The following is a 14,754-nucleotide window of genomic DNA, read 5'->3' as shown; positions in this document are numbered from 1 at the left end:
AGCTATGATGCCTTATGTTTCTCAAAAGGTCAGAATCTATTCTGGGGATAATCGATGTGGGACTCTAGACACAAAGATTAGTGACCTCCTGTCTTTTCTCCTCTGGGGGCTTCCTGGCTCAGTCTCAGCCTGTCTGTCCACCCACTTCTGCAGGTCAGTCCAAAGGAACTGGAGAAGGCAGAAACCCAGGGCCCAGAAAGTCTCACAGCACAGGCTCCACCCTCAATCTCAAACTGGGCTGAGCAGGACTAAGGGGTAGCTCTGCCCCCCATTTGAGGTCACTGGCCTCTCTTACTCGCTGCAGGGCAACCCCAAATACTGTCCTTGCCTGCCACAGTTGCCTGCTCCAGCTCACAGTGGCCTCTTCCATCCACATGGAGGACCCTGGACCTCTGACCCTGAGGGTCCCACATTCAGTCCAGCTCAATCCTCCCCACCTAGTTGGATCCATCCAAAGGAGTTGCACTGGCCACTATGAGGCCTGTTCTGCCATCTGGGAAGCCTATTATTCCAGGCCAGCAAGTGTCTGGGCCTCATGGCACAGCAGAGGTGACAGACAGGCCCAGAGCCCAGTAGACTCAAGCCTCTGTTGGCTGAGGCCTCCTGATCCTCGCACTTCCCCAGGCAATCTTTTAAGATCCATTTGGGTCTTCCCAAACAATGTTGGTGATAAAAAGTGGAAGAAAAACTCCCTGCCATATGGCTCTTCATGGGTCTAAGTTTTCCCTTTAAAATAAAAACCAAAACCGCACAGTGCCTTCTCAGACAACTCCACTGAGGTCTAAATGGGTGGGGGGTATGCAGGAACAGCAGCAGAACAGAGGAGAGGCAGGTGTGAATTATTACTCACTGGGTGAGTGGTTGCTGCCTTCCTCCCCTTATCCTTGACCCAGTGAGGGCAATTCCTGGTCAGCCCCATTTGCATGAGACAGAATCAGGGTAGAGAGCAGAGAGAGACAAGATGGAAAGAAGGGAGAGCTTAGAAAGAAAGATTATGTTCCTCAGCATGATAAACCCGTGAAGGATGAAAATGAGACAAAAGCGGGGCAAGTCTTGCGGACAGGCCCTGAGAGTTCTGTGGTTTGATTATCAAAGGTTCTGGAGAAGCTAGGCACGTGAGGGAAGCTGTGGAAGGGGCTCGGGAGAAGGGTGGCAGAGGGTTCTGCGGAGGCCCTCTGGTGCTCTTTGACAGACACGCTGAGGGTTGTTTGTCCAGTTACATTTGTCAGCTGGACCATGCTGCTCTGTTCAGAGACCACCTGGTTCGTAACTGGATACACATGCCTCAGTGGAGCCTCCAAAGTGGGGGAGCCCAAAACAGACTCCCTGGCTGTAAAACATTTGACATGGAGGTGGAAGCCAGGCGCTATCTACCTGCTCTTGCCCCAGCTCTGTCTTTCACAAGCCCATCCCATACCAGGGCCCACCTCAAACACGAGATAGTGCTCCTTCAGCCGGTACTCCTCCGCCTCCTTGGACTTGATGCTGCGCTCGACTGGGTGACACCTATGCTCAGCCAGCTCTGCAGTCACTTGCCTCAACTTTTTCTCATGAGACCGCAGCTGCTCCTCCTGCAAAGATAAGCCCTGGACTGTGAGGAGACCCTCAGGACGTCACAGGGGCAGGTCTCATCCTGTCCTGCCAGGGAAATGGGGTCACTAAACCTGCTTCACTGAAGGGAAATTGAGGCCTGGCTGGGGTCACCAAATAGGCGGGGGTAAAGCCAGGCTCCCCCCACCTGCCTCCTTCCCCACAGCTGTCATCACATAGCTCTCTCAGGTGCTCCCCAGCAGGCTGAGGAGAGAAGCAGCCCTATACTTGTACGCGTATGTGTATACTGCCTGACACTGTACACTGTGACAGACACACAGTCACCCAACCTGCACACACAAATACACTGGACCAACGGCCAGCCTGACCTCAGCTCCCCCTAGCCCCATATGACACACACACTCTCTCACATTCATGCCCAGACACGATGCCCACAACCACATCCCCAGGGATACACCTACAAGTACACACACCACCCCCCACAGCACAGCCAGGCCTCTGTGCATTGCGTGGGCCTGAGTCTTCCCATCTGAAAATGGGAATGGGGGTGAAGGAGAATATCTGCCCCTTTCCCTGTGTCCCTTAACCCAGGACCAGGCATCCTATAAAAGGAACTGAGGTGATGTCATGGACTGAATTATGTCCCCCCAAAAATGTGTGTATCAATTGGGCTGGGCCATGATTCCTGGTATTGTGTGATTTTCCTATATGTTGTAAACCCTGCCTCTATGATGTTAATGAGGGAGGATGGGCGGCAGCTGTGTTAGTGAGGCAGGACTCAATCTACAAGATTGGATTGTGTCTTGAGGCAATCACTTGAGATATAAAAGAAAGAAGTGAGCAGAGAGACAGGGGACCTCATACCACCAAGAAAGCAGTGCCAAGAGCAGAGCGCGTCCTTTGGACCTGGGGTCCCTGTGCAGAGAAACTCCTAGTCCGGGGGAAGATTGATGAGAAGGCCGACAGAGAGAGAAAACCTTCCCCTGGAGCTGACACCCTGAATTTGGATTTTTAGCCTACTTTACTCTGAAGAAATAAATTTGTCCTTGTTAAAGCCATCCACTTACAGTATTTCCATTATAGCAGCACTAGATGACCAAGACAGGTGAGGATATTGAATGGGGGCCTGCGACTGGGGAGGCAGGGTCATGATCCCAGGAACTTGTACCTGGCAGAGGCGAGTGGTGCAGGAGGGCAGCAAGGGCCGACAGAATTTCTTCATGGAGCTGACAGCAGCTGGGAAGGCAGGGGCCGAGAAGATGGCAGCCACCAGGTTGATCCTAAGGATCCAGGACAGCATTTCTTCCTTGCTCCTGGGGACAGGAGTGGAGGGGAGAGGGCACCAGCTTTTCACAATAGGGTCCCCCATCCCTCACCCAGCACCCAGTACCCAGCATTAGGCCTGGCACAGAAAGGCACTAATAATAGCTTTTTATGGGTGGGTGAAAGAATTGAGGGAGGCTATATGGGTTGGTGGGGGTGGCTGGATGGGCCTGGTTAGAGCTGTACAAGGAGCTCCCATTCCATCCCAGGTCCTAGGCAGGACCTGGGTTTTATGTTAAAATAAAACTGTCCATGTCCAGAGCTAATGGCCCTGGATCTAATGGTCCTGGAGCTAACAGCTCTGGCTAATGGGTCCTTGAGCTAATAGGCCCTGGAGCTAACAGATTCAGGAGTTAATAGGTCCTGAAGTTAATGGCCCTGAAGTCTAACAGCCCTGATGATAATGAGTCCTGGAGCTAACAGCCCAGGAGCTTATAGGGCCTGGAACAGTCCCTGGAGCTAATGGTCTGGGAGCTAACAGCCCTGGAGCTAATGTGTCCTGGAGCTAACAGGCCCTAGGGCTAATAGGCCCTGGAGCCAACAGCCCTGGAGCTTACAGGGCCTGAAGTTAATGGTTCTGGACCTTATGGTCCCCAGAGCCAAGAGGCCTGGGAACCAGTGGGCCCAGGTGATCATTAGGGGCAGCTGGGCAACTGGTCATCCACTCCACAGCCCACCTGGAGCTTCCCTCCTGATTCTGCCTCCACTACCACCTCCACTACCACGCCCAGCACTTACACTCTGATCCTGATACCTCTCCTGCTAGTTTCCCCCCATTTAAGTACATCGGAGACATGAAACCTCATCTCAAGTCACAGAAGGTTGGAACTCAAGGGAGCAGAAGGAATACTTCACAGGGAACTGTAGATTCTTTCCTGCCCATTCCTCAAATTTAAAGTGAAGGATGATTCATAAAGAGTCCATCTGCCTTGTCCGTTAGGGATTAGGAGTCACCTGAAGGGCCTATTAAAACATAATTACTAAAGGAAAGTTCAAGGAATTACCACCATGCCCTCCACCAGCACCAGCCGTGCCAGACCTGAGAGGAGACCACGGGGCCCATCACCCAGCCTCTCCTCCTCCCTGTCGCTGGCTGCCAACTTCCTCAAGACTTGTTCCAACAATCTGCTAAAACATGGTGGATTACTGTGAAGTTCTAGGCATGCAGAGACATGCCTCACCCAAGGATATTAAAAAGGCATATTGTAAATTGGCATTGAAGTGGCACCCTGATAAAAAATCCTGAGAATAAGGAAGAAGCAGGGGGAAAGTTCAAACAAGTAGCTGAGGCATATGAGGTGTTACCGGATGCTAAAAAATGGGACAAACATGGAGCCTGGTGGCACAGTGTGGTTAAGAGCTTGGCTGGTAACCAGAAAGGTTGGCAGTTTGAATCCACCAGCCGCTCCTTGGAAACACTATGGGACAGTTCTACTCTGTCCTATAGGGTCACTGTGAGTCAGAATCAACTCAATGGCAATGGGTTTTTTGTTTTGTTTTTTATGATAAATATGGCATAGAAGGACTAAATAGTGGAGGTGGTGGTGGATCTTTTCTCTGCCTTCAGTGAGTTTCCATCTTTTGGAGGTGGATTTTCTTCTTTTGATACACGATTTACTTCATTTGGTTCACTGGGGCCTTACTTCACTCTCTTCCGCATCGTTTAGTGGTAGTGGGATGGGCAACTTCAAATCTATATCAGCTGCTACTAAAATAGTTAATGGCAGAAAAACCACTATAAAGATAATTGTTGAGAATGGCAAAGAAAAAGTAGACATTGAAGAAAATGGCCAGTTAAAGTCCTTAACATTAAATGGTAAGGAGCAGCCGCGATGCTTGGATAACAACTAATTCAGTGCATACATTTGACAGAAATGTTAAACTATTACAAGCACCATTTAAGGATTTAACAGAAACATTTTTTATTGTGCTTTAAGTGAAAGTTTACAAACCAAGTCATTTTCTAACACAAAAACTTATATACACCTTGCTACATACTCCCAGTTGCTCTCCCCCTCATAAGACAGCCCACTCTCTCCCTCCACTCTCTCTTTTCATGTCCATTTTGCCAGCTTCTAACCCCCTCTACCCTCTCATATCCCCTCCAGGCAGGAGATGCCAACATAGTCTCAAGTGTCCACCTGATCCAAGAAGCTCACTCCTCACCAGCATCCCTCTCCAACCCATTGTCCAGCCCAATCCCTGTCTGAAGAGTTGGCTTTGGGAATGGTTCCTGTCCTGGGCCAACAGAAGGTCTGGGGACCATGACCACTGGGGTCCTTCTAGTCTCAGTCAGACCATTAAGTCTGGTCTTTTTATGAGAATTTGGGGGTCTGCACCCCACTGCTCTCCTGCTCCCTCAGGGGTTAACAAGGACTTTTTTTTGTTGTTTTTGAAGATTTCAAATGAACTCTACTTTCTCATAAAAAGACCAGACTTAATGGTCTGACTGAGACTAGAGGGACCCTGGTGGTATAGCTATACCTAAAGTACTTATGAACAGCTCATTGGAGCACCTATTTGTCATAGACTTTTGCGTTTATTGTTGGGACCACGTTAATAAGACCATTTTTAATCCTTAAAATTGTTGTAAATTTGTGTATGCACTTTGTTTTTTTATTAAACTTAATCCAAGGTGAACTGTGCTTCTTTAGTAGAGCTAGGAGAAAATTGTACGCTAACACCAGCATGGATCTTGCTTTTTCCAGTTGGTATGAAATGTGAGCCAAGTAGCTTCAGTCTGCTCTGAAGTTAACATTGCCAGGACAAGTCTTCTACAAAAATAATTTGTTTTTGTTTTTGTTTTTTTTCCAGTATTGACTAGTGAAAGATATTAATACATTAATGGTAATACATTTCTGGTTTAATATAAATTAAAGATGTTTTCTAGTTGTGCATGAATGCCGACAACTTAGCAAGTTTTGAAAATCGTTTAAATATGTAATGTTAAGCTTAGGTTTAAAAAGTAAACCCAAATCACCAATTTCATACAGAAGGGAAAGAGGCCCCAGATAAATAAGGCATTACTGAAAAAGAAGAACAAAGTAGGAGGCCTTACTTTACCTGATTTTAGACACTATTATACCGCCACAGTAGTCAAAACAACCTGGTACTGGTACAACAACAGATACATGGACCAATGGAACAGAATTGAGAATCCAGCCATAAATCTATCCACATATGAGCAGCTGATATTTGACAAAGGCCCCAAAACAGTTAAATGGGGAAAAGACAGCCTTTTTAACAAATAGTGCTGGCACAACTGGATATCCATCTGCAAAAAATGAAACAAGACCCATACCTCACTCCATGCACAAAAACTAACTCAAAATGGATCAAAGACCTAAGTATAAAATCTAAAATGATAAAGATCATGGAAGAAAAAATAGGGACATCGTTAGGAGCCCTAATACATGGCATAAACAGTATAGAAAACATTATAAAGAACATAGAAGAAAAACTAGATAACTGGGAGCTCCTAAAAATCAAACACCTATCCTCATCCAAAGACTTCACGAAAAGAGTAAAAAGACTACCTACAGACTGGGAAAAAGTTTTTAGCTATGACATTTCTGATCAGAGCCTGATCTCTAAAATCTACATAATACTGCAAAGACTCAACTGCAAAAAGACAAATAACCCAATTAAAAAATGGGCAAAAGATATGAATAGACACTTCACTAAAGAAGACATTCAGGTAGCTAACAGATATATGAGGAAATGTTCACGATCATTAGCCATTAGAGAAATGCAGATCAAAACTACAATAAGATTTTATCTCACTCCAACAAGGCTGGTGTTAATCCAAAAAACACAAAATAATAAATGTTGGAGACGCTATGGACGGATTGGAACACTTCTACACTGCTGCTGGGAATGTCAAATGGTACAACCACTTTGGAAATCGATTTGGCACTTCCTTAAAAAGCTAGAAATAGAACTACCATACGATCCAGCAATCCCACTCCTTGGGATATATCCTAGAGAAATGAGAGCCTTTACACAAACAGATATATGCACACTCATGTTTATTGCAGTACTGTTTACAATAGCAAAAACATGGAAACAACCAAGGTGCCCATCGATGGATGAATGGATAAATAAATTATGGTGTATTCACACAATGGAATACTACACATCGATAAAGAACAGTGAGGAGTCTGTGAAACATTTCATAACATGGAGGAACCCGGAAGGCATTAAGCTGAGTGAAATTAGTCAGTTGCAAAAGGACAAATATTGTATAAGACCACTATTATAAGAACTTGAGAAATAGTTTAAACTGAGAAGAAAACATTCTTTTGTGGTTACGAGAGCGGGGAGGGAGGGAAGGTGGGAGAGGGGTATTCACTAATTAGATAGCAGATAAGAACTACTTTAGGTGAAGTGAAAGACAGCACACAGTACAGGGGAGGTCAGCACAATTGGACTACACCAAAAGCAAAGAAGTTTCCTGAACAAAGTGAATGCTTCGAAGGCCAGTGTAGCAGGGGCAGGGGTTTGGGGACCATGGTTTCAGGGGACATCTAAGTCAATTGGCATAATAAAATATATTAACAAAACATTCTGCATCCCACTTTGAAGAGTGGCGTCTGGGGTCTTAAATGCTAGCAAGCAGCCATCTAAAATGCATCAATTGGTCTCAACCCACCTGGATCAAAGGAGAATGAAGAACACCAAGGACACAAGGTGATTACAAGCCCAAGAGATAGAAACGGCCACATGAACCAGCGACTACATCATCCTGAGACCAGAGGAACTAGATGGTGCCCGGCTACAACCGATGACTGCCCTGACAGGGAACACAGCAGAGAACCCCTGAGGGAGCAGGAGAGCAGTGGGATGCAGACCCCAATTCTCATAAGACCAGACTTAATGGTCTGACTGAGACTGGAAGGACCCTGGTGGTCATGGCCCCCAGACCTTCTGTTGCCTCAGGACAGGAACCATTCTCAAAGCGAACTCTTCAGACATGGATTGGAGTGGACAATGGGTTGGAGAGGGATGCTGGTGAGGAGTGAGCTTCTTGGATCAGGTGGACACTTGAGACTATGTTGGCATCTCCTGCCTGGAGGGGAGATGAGAGGGTGGAGGGGGTTAGAAGTTTGCGAAAAGAGAGTGGAGGGAGAGAGCAGGCTGTCTCATTAAAAAAAAAAAATTAGGGGGAGAGTAATTGGGAGTGTGTAGCAAGGTGTAAAAAAAAAAAAATTTTTTTTTTTTTTTAGCAAGGTGTACACATGGGTTCTGGTGTGAGAGGCTGACTTGATTTGTAAACTTTCACTTAAAGCACAATAAAAATTATTTTAAAAAAAAAAGTAAACCCAGTTTACTCAGTCATTTGCTTAAACAAAAAAGAAAAGAAATGCTAATATGTTCGATGCATTCTTTCAAAACACACACACACACACACAGTTGCTAGGCCCATCCCCAGAGTCTCTGAATCTGGTGGTGCAGTGGTTAAGCACTCAACTGCTAGCCAAAATGTTGGCAGTTTGAATCCAGCAGCCACTCTGTGGGAAAAAGATATGGCAGTCTGCTTCCATAAGGACTACAGCCTTGGAAACCCTATGGGGCAGTTCTACTGTGAGTAGGCATCGGGTTTGGTTGTTTTTTGTTTTGGTTTATTTATTTATTTATTAAGATGGACCAAACCCAAACCCATTGCCATGGAGTTAATTCTGACTCATAGTGACCCTACAGGACGGAGCAGAACTGTCCCAATAGGGCTTCCAAGGAGCGGCTGGTGGATACAAACTGCCAACCTTTTGGTTAGCAGCTGCTCTTAACCACTGTACCACCAGGGCTTCTAAGTTGGGCCAAACCAAATCCGTTGCCATCGAGTTGATTTCGACTCATAGTGACCCTATAGGACAGAGTAGAACTGCAGCATATGGTTTCCAAGGAGCACCTAGTGGATTCGAACTGCCGACTTTTTGGTTAGCAGCTGTAGCTCTTAACCACTATGCTACCAGGGTTTCCACTAAGTTGAGCCAGGGAATTTGAAGTTCTAACAAGTTCAAGGTGATGCTCAGGGGGCCACACTTCGAAAACCACTGCTTTAGGGGGCCTCAGCTGTTGGTTTGTGTCAAGTGGATACGTTTGCACTTGCGAGTGATGAGCAAGTCCACCCTGAGACAGATGAGGAGGGGATGCAGGCCCTGAGCCCAGGATGGGGGCAAAAGGGCTCCAGCTCCTACTTACGGTGCCTGGAAAAGGAAGACCCTCCAGTCAGCCGTCTTCAGCTTGAGCACGTTGGACTTCTTGCTGTAGTCGGAGGCTCTGGTGGCCAGAGCATGATGCACACGGATGGCGTTCTTCAAGTCGCCCTCCGACAGGGCCTTGTCAGGCCTGTACTCATCCTGGTTGGGGTGGATGGGCAAGCTTCGGTCATCGCTACCCATACTTTCTCCAACCTCACGGACCCTTCTTCCCTCTCCCTCTCTCCATCCCTATATCTCCCTCCATTTTGCAGTTCCTGCTGCTGTGAAGCCACCCCCACCACAACACAAATCACTTCAGGCACTCCCCCTGCCCCATGTGACCCAGAGGCCTGAACAGGCCTTACGTTGGGTATCCACTGAGCCACTGGGCATTTCAAAGACCCCTCCCTGAAATCGCCAAAGCCCTGAGTGAGCCTTAGTCAGGCTTCTGACGGAGGAAGAACCCAGCATCTGCCCAAGTCCCAGGTCCTCCAGGACCCTGAATATCACAAGGCAGAGGCTAGATGGGGGCTTGAACTGGCCCAACCTGGCCAGGGACACTAGGGCAGCCTCTCACCTTCTGCAGATACAGGATGGTCCCTTTGAGCACCGCGTAGAATTTCTTCCAGCCACGCCTCCCTCGGGGCGCTGAGGAGGGCAGCACTGGTAGTATGGCCCGACCACCCACTCCAATATCTCGTACCCTGCCTCTGCCTACATGTACACCCGTGTGTGCATCCCCAGAGGCATGGCCAAGGAGGATGAACCCCTACCTACACTAGCATCCCTCCCTTCATCCCTTGCCCCGCCCAAGTCTGACACCTACTCCTCTTGCCATCCATGTCAGCGTGAGTCTTCCGGGTCAGCACACCATGCTTGTAGGTGGTGGCGCTGAGAGCCTGTGGGACATCCAGAAAGGGGTTGCCACCATCCAGGATCCTTGTCACCTTCTTTGTGCCTGTCCCAAACTTGTCATCCACCAGCTCAGACAGTGATTTCCTCAGCTCGTCCTCATCACTAGGGAAGTACTAGGCCTGAGCACCACCTCCAGGGAGGCCTCAGCCCCACATCAACATACCCTCTCCCCACCAACCATCCCTCTGGGAGCCAGGGTCAGAGGTGAAAGGCAGCCATGAGATGCTGGGATGTGAAGGTTTTAATTCCAGATCACAGATCCAGATCTTTGACCCCTCCCCTTAGTCTTCAGTTCTGACCCCTGACCTCTCATTTTTGGTTTTTGGCCTCCCAGCTCCAATCCTCAACCTTGATCACAAAGTTTAAGACCTTATTATCTCCAGGGCTCCTTCTTATTCTTCTTTGTCCTCTCTCCATTCCTGCCCTGAGAGCTCAAGCCCCAGGAAGCAGTAATCCATAGCCAGGCTGAAGCTGCTGCCCAAAGCCCACAGGCGGAGGGTGTGCTCGTAGGTAAGACCCCTAAAGTCTGGGTCCTCCATGGGAGCCCTGGTGGAAGACTGCCAGCTCTTCCCAGTAGGGTTGGAGTTCCAACAATTCCTGCCTGAGACGTGCACATGGACCTGAAGGGCCAGGCTGCCCTGGAGAGTACAGAAGGGTGAGGCAGCCGCTTTCCCCAGGAGCCCCTCACAGCATCCCCAACCAAGAGTGGGACCACACTTCTCTCCAGATGGTTGTAAGCCTCCAGGTCACCACCCTAACATGGTCATATCCTAAGGGTTATAGGGGGTCCATGCCTGCTGCTTCCCAACCTCCCAAAAGAGGAAGGTTTGTCATTACTGGGAATTGTGGTAGAATCTCCAGTACCAAAAACCAGCTGTGGACATCATGAAGCTAAAGTCACAGTTCAATCTATCCCACTGCAGTGTAAACACTGCACACTTTTTATCAAGACAGAAAATAAGCCCAAAGAAGAGCTCAACACCAGGTGCAGGCTAGCTGGACAGGGTCACCAGGGCCCTGAGTTAGGAAAAATCAGCACCATGGAGAGTGGCAGGAGTAGCTTCCCTGCACCCCCAATCACTCCCTCTCTCAATGATTCAGTCTCCCCACACCTATGCCCATGGGCAGTACTCACATGGCCCATTCCAGCTTCTCATTCTTGATGGAGTTGTAAAGTGTCTGGGAATGAGAAAAAGACAGAGATGAGTCCAGGTGAAAAGTCAAAGAAATCCCCACCTACCCCAGCAATGTGGGTGCAATGAAGCAGCGCCTTCTCAGCCAGTGGGGCAAAGTGGGTGCTTGATGCATACTTGCTTGTTGAATGGATAAATGAATGGGTGGATGGATGGATGGATGTGTGGTATTTAATTATAAGATCACTTAATGTCTGTCTCCCCTAGGAAACTGCAAGCTTCACAAGATCAGGAGTGTTCTATCTTGTTCCTCACTCCAGTGCATAAACCAGTGCGCGGCACACAGTAAGTGCTCAACAAGGGGCACGAGTGGATGGATAGATGGATGGATGAGAAGATGAGCGAGTTGATGGATGAATGGAGGGAGTGAATAGTGGTTATGGTTAGTTAGGTGGGGAAATAGGTGGGTGGAAAGATGAAGTAATGAGGAATGGGTAGGTGTATGGAGGGTGTACAAGGAACAGTTTGGGTTGTACAGGTGGGTAGATGAATGGGTGAATGATTAGGTGGATAGATGGGGGTGGAAGAGCTGGTGTGTAGGTGGATGAGTGGGTGGGTAGGTGAATGTACGTGTGAGTGTATGGGTGGGAGTATGGGGGAATGTTTGGGATGTATGGAAGTGTATGTGTGTGTGATGGGTGAATGGATGAATGTATGGATGTATGGGTAGGTGAATGACTGAGTGGATAATTGAATGGATGGGTGGGGGGATAGGGGGATGGATATGTGGGTGGAAAAGTGGGTAGATGAATGAATGGGTAGATGTAGAGAGGTGAATAGGTGGGTGGCGGGACTGGGAACGTTTGATCTCACTTAGAAATATATTCTTAACAAGTGCATCTTAATGGTGAAAGAGACAATTATCATGAGTGATAGAGATAATGTTCTCTTTTTTGACCTCCAGACTCACTATCCAACTGCCCACCTGGTATCACCAGGCCCTTCAAACTCACTATCTGTCATGGATTGAATTGTGTTCCCCAAAAATATCTGTCAGCTTGGCTAGGCCATGATTCCCAGTATCGTGTGGTTGTCCTCCATTTGACTGATTTTCCTATATGTTGTAAATCCTAATCTCTACTTGTGGTTAATGAAGCAAGATTGGATTATGTGGAAGAGGATTAGGGTGGAATGTAACACCCTTGCTCAGGTCACATCCCTGATCCAATGTAAAGGGAGTATCCCTGGAGTGTGTCCTGCATCACCTTTTATCTTACAAGACATAAAAGAAAAGGGAAGGGAGCAGAGAGTTGGGGACCTCGTATCACCAAGAAAGCAGCATTGGGAGCAGACTGCATCCTTTGGACCTAGGGTCCCTGTGCCCGAGGAGCTCCTTGACCAGGAGAGGATGGATGACAAAGAACCTTCCTCCAGAGCTGACAGACAGAGAAAGCCATCCCCTGGAGCTGATACCTTGAATTTGGACCTATGACATACTAGATTGTGAAAGAATAAATTTCTCATTGTTAAAGCCATCCACTTGTGGTATTTATGTTATAGCAGCACTAGATGACCGAGACGTTGTCTAAAACTGACCAGGCTTTAAAGGCCAGTGTTCCACCCTGGGCTTCAGCTGCAAAAGAAAATTGGATTCCCTTAATTCCTGATGATGTTGGACGGTTATGGTGAAGGTGATGATAGTGATGGTAAAGGTGGTGGGGATACTGATGGTGACGTTTGGCATAATGGTGGTGGTGATGGTGGGGTACCAGCTATGACAATTGGTGCCAGTGTTAATGACTACCATGACAGCAATGATGGTAATGGTGCACTAAAAGCGATTCTCACAAATGCTACCCCTCTGCCTAACTCAGGGAACATGTAATAGTCAAATGTTGAGCTGCACAGTCTCTCTTTAACTATGTCCCAAAGTCATGGAATGTCAGTATTTACTGGGACAGAGACCTATCTCCTCCCCACCCCCCTAGGGCACAGATAACAACTCCTAGGGCAACAGATAACAGGTAATACCTTCAATAGGTCTTTGGCAAAGTCTTGCCCGTCATTCAGGCGGTCCAAGTTGGCAATGAATTGCTGGCAGGACATCTTTTTGCCAATATTCTGTAATGGAGAAAGGGTTCTTCCTGAGAGTAGGGATGGAGACTGGGGTGGCTCCTGCACCCTGCCCTGCCCAGCCAGAGGAAATGAGGCAGCAACAAGGGCAGTGATGAATATAAAACTGCCTGGATTTCCCTCTGTCTCTAAGACTTCACAAAGCATTTTCATATTCAAGGTTCTATTTGACCCTCAACATCATGATAGGTTGAGATTCCCCTCAAACCCAGATGAAGGAGTCAGATTTGGATAAAGTATTATAATAGTTGACATTTGCTGGGTGCCTACTATGTTCTAAGTATTGTCCTTGACATGCATTATCTTATTTCCTTCTCACAGCAAGGAGAAAGTGAGATGGTGTCATTATTACCTCCATTGGACATGTAAGGAAATTGAGGTGCAAGAAGGTGAAGTAACGTGCCCATGATCATACAGCAAGGAAGTAGAAGGGCTAAGTGTGTTTGACACCAAAGCCCGTGCTCTCACCCGCTACTCCATGGTTAACTCTCCCAAGGTCACACAGCACCAGGACTTGAACTCAGGCCTCTTGACTCCTGAGCAGAAGGTCTGTGTATTCCGCCACAACTGTCTCACCCTCTCACCTACACAGAGGGGCAGCAAGATCTCTAAGAGGTAGGTGAGTGAGGGGGAGTTTGGTCTTGTGAGAATCAAAAATTAATTTCCGCCAACACACATAGGTACCGTATGCTGAGCTGGACTGAGAGTAAGGGAACCCAAACAGATGATTTCACTCCAGGAGGCACAAACACAAAAAGAGCTGGGAATGACTGCACTGCTAAGTTCTTGATTATTAAAAAAAAAAAAAAAAAAACACTGAGTAGCAGAAAGGCTCTGGACCTCCAAACCTGAGACCTGATATTCATTTCAGGCCTTTCTGTGAAGTATGCACATTTGATGAAATACTGAGTGGCACTTCATCTTTGTAAGGATGAAGACCCTTGAGCACCAGACACTTATTGGTGTAGGATGTTTTGAATTTGGCTTTGCTATAAGGCAGTGGTTTCCAAGATACACGTACCATTACATGGAAAATAGGTATTCCCCCACAAAGAAAAGAGTTTCATAATCAAGTAAGTTTAGTTACACTGCTCAAAGTTTATAAAATGCTTATGTGTGTTAAAAGTCTCCAAGGGGAGGATCTGGCATACAATTTTCCAAATTTTTTGACCTTGGCATCATTTTACCAAAGAGAATCTATTAGCAACATGTAGGACATTCACAAACCACAGAACATAATTCAGGAAACAATGATCTAAAGCTTTGTAAGTAGCTGACAAGCATGAATTTTCTACACCTTTTCCAATGGGTTAAGAAGAAAATATCCTATGTGTGTCTTGATATAAGCATGTGTTATATATTTATATGTATATTTTTACATATACATATGTCTGTGTATGTGTGTAAGCATATAGCCATGTATATGTGTATTTGTATCAGAGGAATATGGAGGCAATGTTTATAACATTGTCTTCAACTTACACACACTGAACACTCCC

General features: G+C 47.0%; 1 protein-coding gene across 4 annotated transcripts in view; it reads right to left on the bottom strand.

Annotated features, from left to right (window-relative positions):
• The window catches only part of PSD2 (pleckstrin and Sec7 domain containing 2), a 48,426-nt gene that overhangs the window by 3,186 nt on the left and 30,486 nt on the right, over positions 1 to 14,754 (bottom strand). For 3 of the 4 annotated variants that reach the window (XM_049873795.1, XM_049873794.1, XM_049873797.1), the window contains 7 exons: positions 13,154 to 13,243; positions 11,125 to 11,168; positions 9,901 to 10,091; positions 9,652 to 9,722; positions 9,076 to 9,233; positions 2,720 to 2,864; positions 1,428 to 1,571 (listed from right to left, as the gene is read on the bottom strand). In XM_049873795.1, coding sequence (XP_049729752.1) covers positions 1,428 to 1,571; positions 2,720 to 2,864; positions 9,076 to 9,233; positions 9,652 to 9,722; positions 9,901 to 10,091; positions 11,125 to 11,168; positions 13,154 to 13,243 — 843 coding nt within the window. Of the gene's footprint in view, positions 1 to 1,427; positions 1,572 to 2,719; positions 2,865 to 7,780; positions 7,943 to 9,075; positions 9,234 to 9,651; positions 9,723 to 9,900; positions 10,092 to 11,124; positions 11,169 to 13,153; positions 13,244 to 14,754 lie in introns of those variants that run through there. The other variant, XM_049873796.1, reaches the window with a different exon arrangement.

Source organism: Elephas maximus, chromosome 2 (assembly GCF_024166365.1).
Source record: "Elephas maximus indicus isolate mEleMax1 chromosome 2, mEleMax1 primary haplotype, whole genome shotgun sequence".
NCBI classification, from domain to species: Eukaryota; Metazoa; Chordata; class Mammalia; order Proboscidea; family Elephantidae; genus Elephas; species Elephas maximus.
The sequence above is the reverse complement of the archived record's forward strand: the minus strand, read 5'-3'. Positions and strand labels throughout refer to the sequence as shown.